This window comes from Ptychodera flava, chromosome 3, assembly GCF_041260155.1.
Source record: "Ptychodera flava strain L36383 chromosome 3, AS_Pfla_20210202, whole genome shotgun sequence".
In the NCBI taxonomy this organism is placed as follows: Eukaryota; Metazoa; Hemichordata; class Enteropneusta; family Ptychoderidae; genus Ptychodera; species Ptychodera flava.
In genome coordinates this window covers 46,653,770-46,668,938 of record NC_091930.1, presented here as the reverse complement: position 1 = coordinate 46,668,938, position 15,169 = coordinate 46,653,770, and the positions used below count along the sequence as shown (strand labels likewise).

Below are 15,169 nucleotides of genomic sequence, written 5' to 3'. Positions count from 1 at the left end.
TTGCAGATTTCATCCTAATTTTAAATATATCTAATTAACATAAACCCTAGGAACCTGTACACTAGATATCAAAGCTACCAGATCAGAAGTTTTAGGAGAAAAAAATTTTGACCAAAAAAGGCAAAAATTGCCCCCAAAATAAATAAAAAATTGCTAGTTTCAACATACCTTCAATACATTATATTGAGATTAATCTTAGATACCTGTATACCAAATGTCAAATCAGCAGTTTTTGGATTAAAATATTTTTTATCAAAATTGGGAAAATTGCCCCAAAATTACAAATATGACAATATCAATACAATTTGTAGAAGCATGACTGAGGTCATTCTGAGGAACATGAATATTAAGTTTCATAGCAATCAGACGAGCGATTTCAGAGAACAAGATTTTTTGACTAAAAACGGAAAAAATACCCTAAAAATACAAACATGCAAATTTCATCCCAATTTTTGCACACATAATTTAGAATACCTAAAGAAATCTGCATACCAAGTTTCAACCAAATCTGACCAATGCTCACTGAGTTTTAGCCATTTGCAGGATTTTTCCTTTTTTCCCCCTCATTTGCATATTTTTGGCACTGACATGTTCATTTGAACAAATTCACATCTCCACCCCTAGGTGCACCTGTACACCAAATACTAAGACAGTAGGTGCTACGGTTTAGGAGTTTTTGATGTGGACGGACTAACAGACATACATACATACTTACATACATACACACAGACGCCATTTTGCCACCTTATACGAATACCTCCCATTTGCATATATACATATGCATATATGGGAGCGTAAAAAATTAGCAATAACAGGGATTGCAATCATAAAACCTTACTTTCTGTCTCATTATTTCGTGATCACGTGAGGCAGAGAATTGACGATGAAGGGTAGAGAAACCGCATTGTTGCATTGTCACTTTGTATATTTTTCTAGCCCCAGCATATGCCCAGCGTATGCCCTACCCCAACCCTGCGCTCCTACAGCACACACACTATGGAAGTTGTGGAAATATGGATACGTAGCAAGGTACAGTCATAGCACAATAAATTTTGTCCTTGTCACCTATGAAGGCAAGTACGGCATAAGACATCATGCTAGCAACACAGGGTGGTGTTTATATGAATAATAGCGTTGTTTTATTCACACTGTCAAAACATGACATCTGATTGCCCTGTCAACACAAATCCTATGATTTTCTCTGAATACATTTCATACAATGAAGTAAACATCACAAATAAAAGACATCAACGTCAAAATTATTTTTCAAAATAATGTACCATGGGAAAATTTCCAATATACAGTTCCTCTGAAATGTTATTTACACAACCACTTGACTTTTTGTAGATGGGTAAAAACTTCATGTTTGTAGAAGCCACTATGGGGAAAACGGGTGACAACAGTCTCAAATTCACGTGTGATGTTTAGAATATATCGAATTGTTCATGGTTTTTAAAGATTACAGCATATAAAATTACACTGCAATTATCAGATTATCTGGAGAATAGTTGATACAGTGTGGCTGAAGTACATAGTTACCAGTATACCAGTATGTCATCCTAAGGGATTTACTTATCATGCAAGGCTCCCTTACACAAACAGCGTAGTATTACAGAAGTAATGATGGTGTAGTCTTCAGGCAAAGACTTATTCGCCTTAAATCATGTCATGATAGAGATATTTATAAACAGATTGTGTTGGTAGCGTTCTTTAGACACAAATTTTATTGACTGATAACTTTGGTCTTGGAATGAACTCTGTGATACTGGACACATTACAGTCATGGTATTTTATGTGATAAGTACACATATTGAATGTATGGCTCTCTACACACAGTAAGTGTGGCTACCCACAATTCCCCTTGATTTGTGTGCTCAGACATTATTTGCTAAAGGCTTCTTCAATTTTATCAGTTTCTGAACAATTTGAAACTTAGAATTTAATCTAAGGATTATTGGTTAAAACTCTGTTCCAAAATTATTGATCATGTTTAAAATTCAGGATTAAATTGAATGAGAAGTCGATGTTTGGAGGTGCTAAAAATTGTACACTTGTCAAGGTAAAGTTATCAGCAACTAAGATGGTCTCATCATACCACCTGTCAGACATGCAAATTTCCTTTGTTACAAACATTAAAAAAATCAATACCCTTTCTTTTGCCAACACAGATGCAACTTATTCCCTTAGTTTCCTTGAAAATATTGCATATGGCTGTCAAAAATCTATGTCGACAAAATCACAAAATTGCTATCTCCTCTGCGAAAAAGGGGTTGATCTTCTCATTATTCACAGTGAGAAATTAGAGAATTATGATTATCAAAACTATGGTCCCAGAATTTTGAAATATGGACTGAGCTGTTCTGTGTACAGAAGAAATTTGCTCTAGTTCAGTGAGTGATCTCTGTGTGTACGGATCATGGAGAATTGTGGGTAGCCTCACTTACTGTGCTACACAGTTGCTGACAGAATTGCAAAGTCAAGCACAAAGTTCATGCAAGGGCACAGATCTTTCAAGGTTGAAAGTCTTTCAAGGTCATAGCAGGTCAATGAGTCAGGTTGAACAATGATGGGTGTTATCATGAGTTTTAGAAGGCACAGGACAGATCCTTGTACCAGGAGTCTAGTTGTAACCCTACTCTAAATACAAATATTGAACAAACATTATTAACAGAAAACAACTTGTTTAAATATCCTACATTTAGGAGGAGCAGGTATGTCAAAACCCATTATCGCAATACTGTTAAAATAATACTTGTACAAAACGTTGCTTTAGAGAGATAATTATACACATATTGGTAACGGCCGCTTTTAAGTCTATCCATTGCCTCAAAAGTTGACCCTTCAAGGAAACAACTTTACAAATATGAATGTTTCAACACTTTGACTGTTGTGTTCAGAATATAATTTATGACACTAAAATGCATATCATGCACTTCTCTTCCGTTCAAATTCATTTAATCAAGAGCATACACTAAAACCAATTCCCCCAACGGTGATTGTGGACCTATTGATAGGGCATTGAGTGAATAGCTTAAAATATCCACAGACTGCTGACAACACAATACTCAGTATTTTCAAAAAACTGAATTGAATAAACAAAATATAATTTTCCTTACAAAATATAATTTTCCTTACAGTGACACACTGACAATAAACTGATTGATATCTGCCTTCTTAATTAATGTACAGTGCCTTGGGTTCAAATACAAAATATCTATTTACAATCTCCTGGATAACTATTATCACCATCAATGTCCTGGTACTGGTAATAAATTCAAACATGAAAAATGAAATTATATTTTCTTTCTACGCACTATTACTCAAAACACCGATAATAAATTCAGTTGATACATTGTTACATTTTGTATTCTTAAATATCTAGAATATCTGGACGCTTTGACAATTATTTACAATTATTTTACAGTTTCAAAAATCTTTCATATTTATTAATTTTCACTGGTTAAAATGCTATTTGCATTGGTTGTGTACTACAGTACTCTAATAGTCAGGCATATCGACACAACACACTGGTATTACACATTACAGGATAAAATGTGCGACAACCAAAAAGTGCAATATAAAAATCTAAAAGTGATACTTTACATAACATTTCATATTTGGACTATTTATTGTTGTGGACAAATAAAAAAAAATAGTTGCCACTGCTTGGATAAACACATGAAAAAGCATACGTTTTAAAGAAGGTATGGATTTTCAAAACTTATGAATTAACTCATTTGATAGAATTGAGCAGATGACAAAAACACCAAGATTGAAAATTTTGGTTAAAAATAATGTCCAGTGATTTATTTATAAATGATATTTGCTTTCTTGTGCTTTTTTGTGTCTGAATTCTTACACCAGTACTTTGTTGACTCTGACAAATTTATTTATCATCAGTTCACAAGATGATAATTACACAAGTACTTATTCAGACAACTGTTTGTATCAATTACAATGTGTCATCGTGGACCAGAGTAACACTACTGAACTAGGAAGAAAAGTTACTGTGCTAAAATATACTGTGGAATGTGGTAAGGCATTTGTCAGAATTCTACTTTGGACGCATTTGTCAGAATTCTATTTTGGACGCAAGTCTGGACAGACTAGAGAAAACTGTGACAACTCGAGAATAAACAAATGTTTTTGGTAAAGTAGGATTTGGTACGTGTGTCTCTAAACCTAAAAATCTCAATAAGAGTCATGGACAGATTTTAAGGTAGAATGTGCTGAAAGGACAGATATGCAGAATCTAAAACTTTGACATCTTTTTGGCCTACCAAGTGTAGGGCTCATTTTGAATCTTATGAAGTAAATAAAGTTTTCACAGGCTTAACTTTGTGATAATCAGGAATTTCATACCCCATAGAAGTAACACAAGGATGGTGACCATTTTGATTTTCAACATTTGTAAATATTGGCAACTCGTTTTTCTAGTATCAAAATTTGCGTGGTGACCAAAATTTGTATGGTTATCCTCAATTTTTATTCTTGCTTTAAAAAAATGGTTGAAAGTTTCACTGAGAAAAGTTTGAGCAAAAGTTTAAGTCTTTCATTTTCAAGGCGGTAACTATCTTAAGGATAACTTAGACACATCAGGAAACAAAGCCATCAAAGTTTATCAAAACGACGTATCGTTTAAAACTGACTGTTTTGATTCTCCTGGTGTTCTAACTTATTCAAAGGACTCAATCCAGGCAATCATCCAGGTTTTGATATCTAAGAAGAAAAATGAGCTAAAACGATTTCTTGAAAGTCAAATCTCCGTAGAGGTAGAAAGTCTAATGTCTTGTGTGACAAAACAAACAAATATGCAAATGACCTAGCAAATATGATTGTTTCAAAAGCCACAGCTTGGAAAACTGAGTACACTGAGAAGAAGTGATGATATCGGAAAAGAAACTGAACCATTGTCTGAGCAAAAAATCAATTCTATCAATTCATGTTAAAGCACATCTTATCTTTGTTGCAGTTACACTATCGTTGTCAATTCATATTTGTGGCCGAAGTGCTTAGTTATCGGTTATTAAAGAGTTAACCCTTTGATGAATTTTAGTAGAACAAAGTTTTGTGAGTGCAATTTTACCAAAACACTGAACATTCTCAATCTTACCAATAAACAAATATTCTTATGAAAGAAATTGTACAAGGCTAAAATTATAAGCTAAACTGAGATGTACATCAAATAAGTTGTGTAAGTAAAAATACCGAAACCATGTGAAAAAAGTAAATGTCCTTTGCAAACTTTGGCAACTGTTCATATTTTCACATCAGTATTTCACATTGATCTACTAGTAATTTTTGTTCCCTACAGTCATTAAATAAAACCTGTGAAATATATGTGTGATTTTTTAAAACATTTTTTAAATTAAAATGTCAAAGAGCTCGGCTAAGTAAGTTAAGACATGGACATAGGGCCAGGTGACACAAAATTAGGACTACACAACAACATTTTAGCTTACAGCGCATTTCTAATTCAACAGCTAGATATTTGCTAGACCAAACACACTAAGTTTACAAATACGTTTTTGAAGTCTAAAGCATAATTGAGTACAACTAGAAACATGAAATCTCTACTTCATGACAATTTTCCTTTTTCTACAATTCAGAAAAACGGACGGGATTTATTCCTTTACACCTCAAGGAAGGAGGAAAAGACATTTTGAAAGATATGAAAGTGATACAATCTCAAATATTGTAAATGAACAGTTATTGCTTACTTGCAAAGCAAGCAACTTGTCAATTTTAGACCTTGCAGTTAAAAATATATGATTTCTTTCTCTCTGAATATCTTGGAAATTCATCTAAAAATTTTATGCCTCAGAAGTTGCTGAGGGAGAGTTTGATGTGGTGAAAATATTGTGATCCACTTTGTGATTTGCAGTTCCATTGTCATTGTTGTTACGTTTCACATCATTCTGAAAGAAAGGAAAAGTAAATTGTTGTGTCAGTAGATGTCTTCTGAGAGTTCATCAAAGAAAAGCACTCAGTATCTCTATTTTCTTGAGCTTTGCGACAAAAATATCCTCTGAGGTTGGCCCACAGACTACTCTCAGAATGAATAAGTAGCATAACTTCAAGCTAAATGAAATCTTTCAAGTTTTAATAATTGACTCTCTCAAAGCTCCATGCTGGCTTAGCAGCTCTGATTTTATTTTACTGGTATGTTGATGCGCCCTCTATGGGTGAAGCTGGGTAAGGAAAGGCTCGTGGTGCCTGTGTGACAGTGCATAGCTTACATTTCTTGCTGTACCAGGGGGCTGAGACAAGCTTTGCTTGGTTGAGGGCTCACGTACGGTTAGATGGGCAAGGTAATTTTATCGCAAATGGTAAGCTGAAAGAACTTCTAGCTTGCTAGCCATACAATGAAGCAATTTTCAAACTTGTAGGTCTGCCATATACATTTATTAAACACACTTGCCTGTTTTCTTAAATTCCGCTCTGCGCCTACGCGCCCAAAGACGCGTGATACGCCTGAGAAGAACAGGTGTATATACACACTTCTATGGGGCAGGTAGGCGCAGAGCGGAATTTTAGAAAACAAGTGACTGAGTTACGAAACAACAGACTATCATACAACACCTCTGCCATTTTAGTTGTAACAAAAGCCAAGCAACTTACCGTGCCATTTGACATGTTACCGCTGACTGTGAAGAGCTCTGTAAAGTTGGCATTAGCATGGCCAATGAAGACATTGGAGTTATAGGCATGATGGGAAAAGCCATCAACGTCTTCACTCAGTGTTCCATTCGGTGTATGCAGTGCACCGATCTGCAAGACAGGGAATTGTAAATGTACAAATCATTAGTCCATCATTATACACAATACTCCTGAAGTTCAGCAAAACACCATAGCTTTGCTCATCCATTGTTTCTAAATAGAGATCAAGTTCACATCAAGGTACAATTTGCCTAGGGTACAGATATTCAGACTCTCAAACTATAATTTTTTTCTGATTCACCACTTGTGGGGTTCATTTTAAAGCTCTGTTTTAATTTTCGAAAATCTAAAGTTTTATTTTTCCCTATAGAGTTAACACATCGATGGCGGCCATTTTGAATTTCGAATATCGGTAAAGTAAGATAATTTGTTTCTCTAGAACCAAACTTTGTGCTATGCCCTCTAATTTCTATTCTTGATTCGACAATAAAATAGTTGACAGTTTCATTAAGGAGAGTTAAGTGAAAGTTTACATCTTGACTTCCTAAGTGCATACTTCCTTTACAATGAATTCATGACATTGAAGCATTATGAGATTTCTTTGGTTGAACCTGGCAAAGTTAAATTTGTTTTCAAATCAGGCACAGTTAGTTGCCCTGTTCCTCTTCGAGCGTCAATTTCATCATGAGAACAGTATTAGGCAAGCTCTTGAAAATAAGAAAATAACATTAATTTTTGTTACCTGGGAAGTTCTGACGTGATATGGAAAGTTCTTGTTGGCCGCTGACGGTCTCGTAATAATCTGCAATAGAAAAAGTCATCATATAGTTCTTGCCTTTCCCCTTGAACAATATTTTGATTTGTATCAGTTATTAATACCATTCAAACAAACAACCTTGAATGCACTCCTATCTTCACACAACACAGTAATGCTTCCTTGATAAACTAACAATATACATATCTTGACATTCTTATGTGTTTACAAAAGCAATGATAGACGCACAACAGTACTTTTGATAGTAAAGATTCACACTTTGTACAATACTGCTCTAATACTAGATACATATTAAGGTAGAATGCGATGCAGGGTTAGATATTAAGACTCAACTTTTTCTAATTCTGTTTTGGTCTACCACTAATTGTGGGGGCTTTGAAGCTCCTTGAGTGAGTGAAATTTTCATCGGCTTAGTTTTAGAAAATTAGGAATGTTATTTTAACACAGGGATGGATGGTATTATGCAATAATGGGTGGATGAAGCCAAATCCTGAATCCCCTTGACGTCATCCACAGGGGTTAATTACACAATCTTGCCATTCAATGTATTTCTTAGGGACACATTAAAACAGGAAGTGTAAACTTACCAGAAAGAAAAAGAATGCCAGAAGTGCGATTGTGTGATCGATGGCGTTGACAACTTTTTCCCTGACCCACTTGTCAATTAAATACGTTGACACCAACACAACAATTGGCAACGCTAGAAACCTTTGTGGAAAAAAGAAATCGTTGGAAAAGACATTTCATCAGATTGGTGATGGATTAACAAAAACATACGTTGCTTGCTGCCTGACAAGTACATTGTGCTTAATTTCATGACATATCACCAAACTTGGCAAAATATTGGTGTAAGTTGTACAAGTTGACACACAACCACTGTATGTTGTTATATGGAAATAGATCAATGTGTTTGTCTATTGGCACACACACATTATTTCTTCTTGTATCATTAGCATCAGTTAATCTATTTAAAAAAATCTATATCCTTCTGTCCTTGTCTCCCTGGCTTCTTCTGCATGGTTAAGATACAGTATGTGGACCTATTTATACACAGAGCAGGCCTGCCTACCATGTGACTTTGCTCTACAAAGACTTGTAAATTACAGACAAACATACAATTCACATCAGCATACATAATGTAGCTTAGCGTTAAGAGGATGGTTCTACACACACAACTTACCAAAATGTGTAGAAAATGAAAAATGGATAGTAAAATGCTCCCTTCTCTGGGTAATGTTTGAGTGTGAAGAATATGGCATAGATAAACCACAGCCAACCAATGATTGATAATGCTATAAGTCCATACCCTGCTGGTGACTCATAGATGTACAAGACCAAACCTGGATCAAAGGCCTGTAAGGATGAAAGTTGACACTTATTTTGTTGAAACATAATAATTAAATACTAAACAACCAGCGGGATATAAAAACACGAACATTTCAATTCAACCCTTCTTACAATGAAACCTGTTGGAGTGACGTGGAAATACAGGCGTCAAGATCAGCCAATAATGTAACAGCAAGATCAAATGCATGAGATTGAACATTCATCCCAGGTGGTACTGGGGTGTCCAAATTTAAAAACTGTTAGGTTGAAAAGTCAAATGATGTAATTTATGTCATAAGAGATTAGCTACGCTGTTTTGTTCGATTGCGGCTCCGGTGTCTCAGGTCGTTACTCTACTTGCGTTACAGCCTTGGGAGTGTGTGAAAAAGCTCCCTTGACATGATTCCTTTGGGTTTGTGAAAGAGCGCCCTCTATATGATCGCTTTGGGATGGAAGAGCGCCCTCTACAAAAGATGATGACATTTACTTACAACTGCCTCATATATGAACAGAATTGCATACACAATAACATAGAGAGTCATGAAGATAGCAATCTTCACAGAACCTGAGTGGCTGATGCGACCTCTGAAAGTAAATGTGAAATAAGATTATTTCAATATTTGTATTACGACCTGTATGAAAATAAACAGTATTCTGGTACTTTTGTTCATTTACATGTATTTTGTGAATAGTTTGAAAATGTGGGATATTTTATTACAACTTTGAAATAACATTGTGATAGAGTTGTCAGAGTTTTTTCTGTGGCAATAAAAACACAAAATCTAACATTGATAATTTTTGCATTAATAATATGAAGACATATGTTCAAAGCAATTCTGCATGAAATCATTGTGTTGTTGTATGAAAGTAAAAACATGTCATCTTGGTACATTCATTTTCATGATCTGTCCAGTAACCAGCTTACCTTGTGACTGTGAAGCCCTTAGCAAGTAGAATCAACATCAATAAAAACGTTAGATTACTGACAGACTGGAAAATCCTTCCTGTTGTTTTAAGGCCGATGACACCAATTCCATTGTGTCCATAGTCACCGTAGTAGATACACAGGAAAAACAGCGCCAACACTGCAGAGAAAAGACAGGGAGACTGAGACTATTGTAAAGTAATTTGAATTAGCAGCATGCTTTTACACTGTATTTGCGATTTAAGATTTTCATTGCAATGAGCGGGTTTTTAATTTAGCTGAAAAGGCATCTTGACCACAGTAACTACGTGGAAAAGTTGAAATAGCGACATCATAACTTGGCAAATTTAAACACTATGCTAAATTACCTAAAATGGGATTCTAGCTGTAGCATAAGTCTTATTTTACAGTATTCAACACTGCATCGTCTATGTATCCATTATCATCCAAATGAATTAAGATACAGCCTATTTCGCTAGTCCTGGCCAATGCAGTGTTTGGTATACACACTGTGGACATGGAATTGAATAACGTGTTGTCAAGCACAAACAACAGGCAGCCTCATAGAGAGAGATACCATTACAACAAGTATGTTGCACGCCGATACAGTTGTAATTCACTTTTGTAAGACTTTGTCATTCGTGCTAACACACATTATGCATTATACAATGTGCGCATACCATATTGGCAAGGTCAAGTGAAATCGGCTGTATAATATCCACGATTTTCATTCAAGATGATAGATACACTCTTTATCTTAGGTAGTATGCACCCAGTAGACACATTTTGGACAATGGAGTGTTTAAAGCACATTGCTAATTTGCTGATTGTGTGAACTCAATATGTGGAGCAAATGAAATTATTTGGTTAGCTAACAAGAATGTCAAATCCCAGTAAATTTAAAGTACTTGGGTTTCTATTATCCTAAACTTTGCATTGTGGCCCCTAATTGTTATGCATGATAATGAAAGCACATATGGTTTACCCTTTTTTGACGAAAGTTTAAGCAAAGTTCAAAACCCTCCGTTTTTGATGTGTATGTATTGCCTTGACGGATACATGTTTATTTTAACCACAAAAAGCTGTCTGAAGTAATGTTTCAGGCAGAATAAATGAGAGTGAACAGAGTGGGGCTTCCACTTTCATGTACGAAGTCTTTTGGGTAAATACTCACCATAGAAGACAATCGCTGTTAGGTACATCTTGTATGTAGTGTGAAACAGCTGTCTGCTTTTAAGTTTCACTGTGGTCGGAAGAAGATAAAACAAAACACTAATGAACCACATGAAGAACAATTAAAATTAAGGGACTACTTAGTTTTCAAAGATTATCTTCTGATGATTAAATTTTTGATCAGATTTTCTCAAGTTAAAGACAGCCTTCATTGAAAAGTCTACCATTTCAAAGTGCATCAAAAGATCTGAAAGCCTGGTAGATACCTATTACAAATAGAATTTGCCTTGATATTTCAGCACAATTGAATTGATAATGGGTCTTAGGCTTTTACCTACACAAGGTTTGTCTCAACATTTTTCCAAAAAAGAGATTTACTACCAAGTATCTGGCTTGCCCTCCTCAAGCTTGTCTCAGTATTAAAAAGAATTTATGTGCAATCTGATGACTAATGATTTCGACCTTTGTGGGTCCTTTGTTGACATGCTCTCCATCAGTGAAGTATTTCGACTTTTTGTAAAATACTAAAAACAAACATGTTCGATCCACATTTTAAAAGAAATCGTTTGAATCTTAATCTTTTACCGGTACATGACTGACAAGATTCAAACAGTAAACGTAACACTATATGCAGGTTAGTTTCTCGTGTCAACACATCCAGGTAATATCTCGTAATGGAGTTTATTCAAAATGGATAACAATTCAGCTTAGTGGCAGGAAATGAAAATATGCTTCAAGGGGAGGTCGGCCATCTTTGTGCAATTACTTGCATAGTCAACTGAGCTGCCAAATAATGGTGATGATACTCACTGGCGACATATATGGACAGGAACAAGATGATTCCAAACAGACAGATGAAGACAATGTTAGTCTGTAATATGTCTACAAAATGGAGGGAAAAATACAAGACATTTTGTCAGCATGCAATGTCGTAATCATGCATCGGCCATGCCATGCGCATGTGACGTTCTTCAGGTATCATGTGACTGCCACTCACCATGTTTGATTTTTACATGCAGTCGCCATGATTTAAGCATGTGAATAAATCTTGACGGAACAAAAGAATACCTTTTTCCAAATTTTATCGAAATTTTCCTAAAGAACATCAAGTGAATGCAATAAAAGTTTTCAAAGACATTTGTCTGTTTCTGCAAGATGACAAATGTAAGTATTGTTGATCTGTTTGACCAAAAGTTGTTTTGCTCGGGATCAACAACAGATGTGACTGACAGGAAATCACATGTTTTTCTCCTTTTGTTTTGTCAAGATTATTCCTTTTCTTTCTAGCCTCACAGACAGCTACTCACTGGAATTGTAAACACTCCAACATACAAGGACTGCATAGGACAAAATGAAGACAATATCGATTTGAAGGATATCTGTCAAAAACACGCCATAGACAAACAGAAAAACATCCATTAGTGATATGATCTCTGGAATGAAATCAATGAACACATCGCCATCAGAAATGAAAATCTCTGCAAAAAGTGTTGGTCAAGAAAGAGTTTTGACTATTATCAGCGACCGTTGACGTCAACTACCTTATAAGTGTTATGGTCGTGTCTGCCCATACCTTGAATTTATAAATTTACAAATCACTCGGGAAAAATGAAGTTGAAATTCACACTAATGAAGTCCCAAGGTAATTAGAAACTGCAAAATTGGGAAGATGCATAGAAAGAGATAGTGATGCTGCTATGTAGTACACTTTCTTTCTTTATTTATTTATCAATTTATTTATTTTTTTGTAGAACAGCTTGTTTACTGTACAGTAAGTTCCAGGAGGACTCATACAGATGTTTTGTATTTTTGGTTCAGAATAGAATGCAAACCATGGGAAAAACTATTACATTCATATCCATAGAAAATTTCAACCTATGATAAATGACATTGCTATTTAAAGACACAAAGTCGCTTTTTTCATTCAGTTTGTGTGATATGAAGAGTAGTTTGTGTTTTTGACGTCTTGAAACATGCTGAAAAATTGGTCAACTGTGCACAAACCTCAACTCTGCTTTGTAATGAATTTCTTACTTGGCAGTGCCTTTTATGATACAGATAAGGATAGGAGCTTTCCCTCACACTGTGGCAATGTTGAGGAGAGAGAAAATTTGAATAGGAAAACTCCAATTTATATGAAGGTCACAAACGAAATCATCTGTTTGTATTCACCAAAGGGGTTATCTTTTGCAGTTATGTAAAATCGTCATGTTGTACATGCACCCAGTGACTTTATGCAAGTATTTCATGTTTTTTTTCTTGATAAGAAAAACAGGGAAAAAAGTGACTTTGTCCCTTTAAAACAGGATTGTTGCCACGATATGGATAATGACATTCTATGGGTCAAAAGCTTTTTGCTTCGGCAGGAAGAATGAAAGTGAGAAATCATGATAGAAAGATGTGAAAGAAGCGTAAGATGCAGCTGAAGATGGAGAGAGTCCTCTTTGATTAAATGCATACAATGTTATTTAACTGTAACCATGGAAACAACTCAGGTAATTGTTGAAGAGTATACTATATTCCACAATTGGCATCCAGTATTTGTGGCATGGATGAATAGGACCTACACAGACTACAAGGTTATTTCATAGACTGATTTCCTTGGTACAACAGAGGCATGAATGCAGACACCAGTGTAAATGATGACTTCATTTATTGCTCTCTGTAGTCAAGAGATCTTTTTGGACGTGTACAAGGTCATCAATTTGAACTCTGTACAGATATGCTAGGGCTAGCTTGCTTTCAGAATTTGTGTCCATGTGATAGATAAGTTCAACATTTGACATGAATCTACAATTTGGTGGATAGAAAAATTACTAACATTTTAAAATTCTGACTATATGTATTCACCATGGAATTAACATGTCTATAACTGAAATGTGTACAGGCAAAGCGATGGAATTTCTCTGGTGATATAACGAGAAGATGAGGTACAGAATTCACTTCTGACAGCAAAAAATATGTCTTTAACCCCTTCACAACAAGTGGTTTTGACAAATCCAATTGTTTTCAATGGTGATGCTGGACCTGTTTACTGTAAATGAGGGGAATGCAAGGTTTACAGCAATACTGAGAGTGATTTATTCAACCCCAATGAAGGAATCCAACACCGCAACTATTTATAATGCGAATGATGTGATATTGTGCCTGCTATGGGAGAAACAGAGATATTTGAAAATGAAGTGTTGATTTTGGACACTAGCCATGTGTAGGACAGGAAATGTAGAAACAGTGTCCGTGTTAGTAAAAGCAACTTACAGAATTCATCACAAGAATAGTGCTTTGTCCAATAGCTATCACCATTAGTAAGTTCAAGATCTTTGCGAAGACAAAGCCGAGGACCCTACAGAGGAATACAAGTACCGAAACCAAAGGAAAAGTTACATTACAAAGGAAACTTAGGGAGAAGGAGAGGCACACACAGTTTACGACTGACTTAGGAGGTTCACATATCAGGTGACAGAATTTTTTCATTCTGCTGAGGAGCTTCATGAATGATGCACGTAATATATTTTTGGATGGTCACTTATATATGAAAATTATAAATATCAGTGAAATTAACAATAGTTGCCACAGAATATATTTTACATAAACTAGGGGATTTTCCAATTATACTTTTACAGGAAAGTGCTTCTGTTTGAGTTAGTTTAGCTACGATAAAGGTTACCTTAACCCTTTCACCCCCAGTTCCCTGTATACAGGTCCAACTTTACCATAGAAAACAATGGATTTTGGACAAACCATGGTGGTGAAAGGGTTAAAGAAAGCTCATTCAAATCTTTCTGTAGTTCACAAAGAGGGTATTGATACATTGGTAAATACACATCCTACTGTTTGCCAGTGACTTTGTTAAATGAGGCCAACGGAATTATGAGTGCAAATTTTTTCAACGTTTTTTTCATGAAGCTACTCAAGAAGAGAATATTCTGTCAGACCTGAAAGTGATGATCACCGACTGCAAAAACTTACAAAATTCATCTGCTGAGAAGTGTTCTGTCCAGTAGCTTTCTCCGTTTGTCAGTTTGCACGAAAAACGCATGCCAATCTGCGGCTGTGAAAATGTCAACCATGAAGGAAAAAGGGAACAAGACAGTGTAGAAAAATGGATACAAAATGAGTAAACAAGTCACTATATGCAAATGTCGACAAAATCAAATTTAGAGAGATTTGGTTCACTTTGGTTATAAAATGTCAATTTTGGTGTCCTTTTGTGATGCAATGAATTTTTCAAAAACTGAAAACATGATTTGAATCCTAGGATCTTGTCTGACCTGGATTAAACAAAGATTACAAAAAATATTTTCTGACAG

The 15,169-nt window shown here is 35.3% G+C and overlaps 1 protein-coding gene across 6 annotated transcripts in view; it reads right to left on the bottom strand.

Moving 5' to 3' along the window:
• Positions 1-1,112: 1,112 nt before the first annotated feature.
• Positions 1,113-15,169, bottom strand: part of LOC139130140 (transmembrane protein 145-like) — a 31,466-nt gene continuing 17,409 nt past the window's right edge. Inside the window, exons 5-15 of one of the 6 annotated variants that reach the window (XR_011551804.1) lie at positions 14,829-14,910; positions 11,670-11,741; positions 10,861-10,929; positions 9,687-9,846; positions 9,253-9,346; positions 8,616-8,788; positions 8,023-8,143; positions 7,403-7,462; positions 6,622-6,771; positions 2,453-5,918; positions 1,113-1,826 (exon numbers count right to left, since the gene is read on the bottom strand). Coding sequence is in view for 2 of the 6 variants with exons in the window: in XM_070695864.1 (XP_070551965.1) it covers positions 5,814-5,918; positions 6,622-6,771; positions 7,403-7,462; positions 8,023-8,143; positions 8,616-8,788; positions 9,253-9,346; positions 9,687-9,846; positions 10,861-10,929; positions 11,670-11,741; positions 14,118-14,202 (1,089 nt within the window). In the remaining 4 variants the exon portion in view is untranslated. Of the gene's footprint in view, positions 5,919-6,621; positions 6,772-7,402; positions 7,463-8,022; positions 8,144-8,615; positions 8,789-9,252; positions 9,347-9,686; positions 9,847-10,860; positions 10,930-11,669; positions 11,742-14,117; positions 14,203-14,828; positions 14,911-15,169 lie in introns of all 6 variants that reach the window. The other 5 variants (XR_011551802.1, XR_011551805.1, XR_011551803.1 and 2 more) reach the window with 5 other exon arrangements.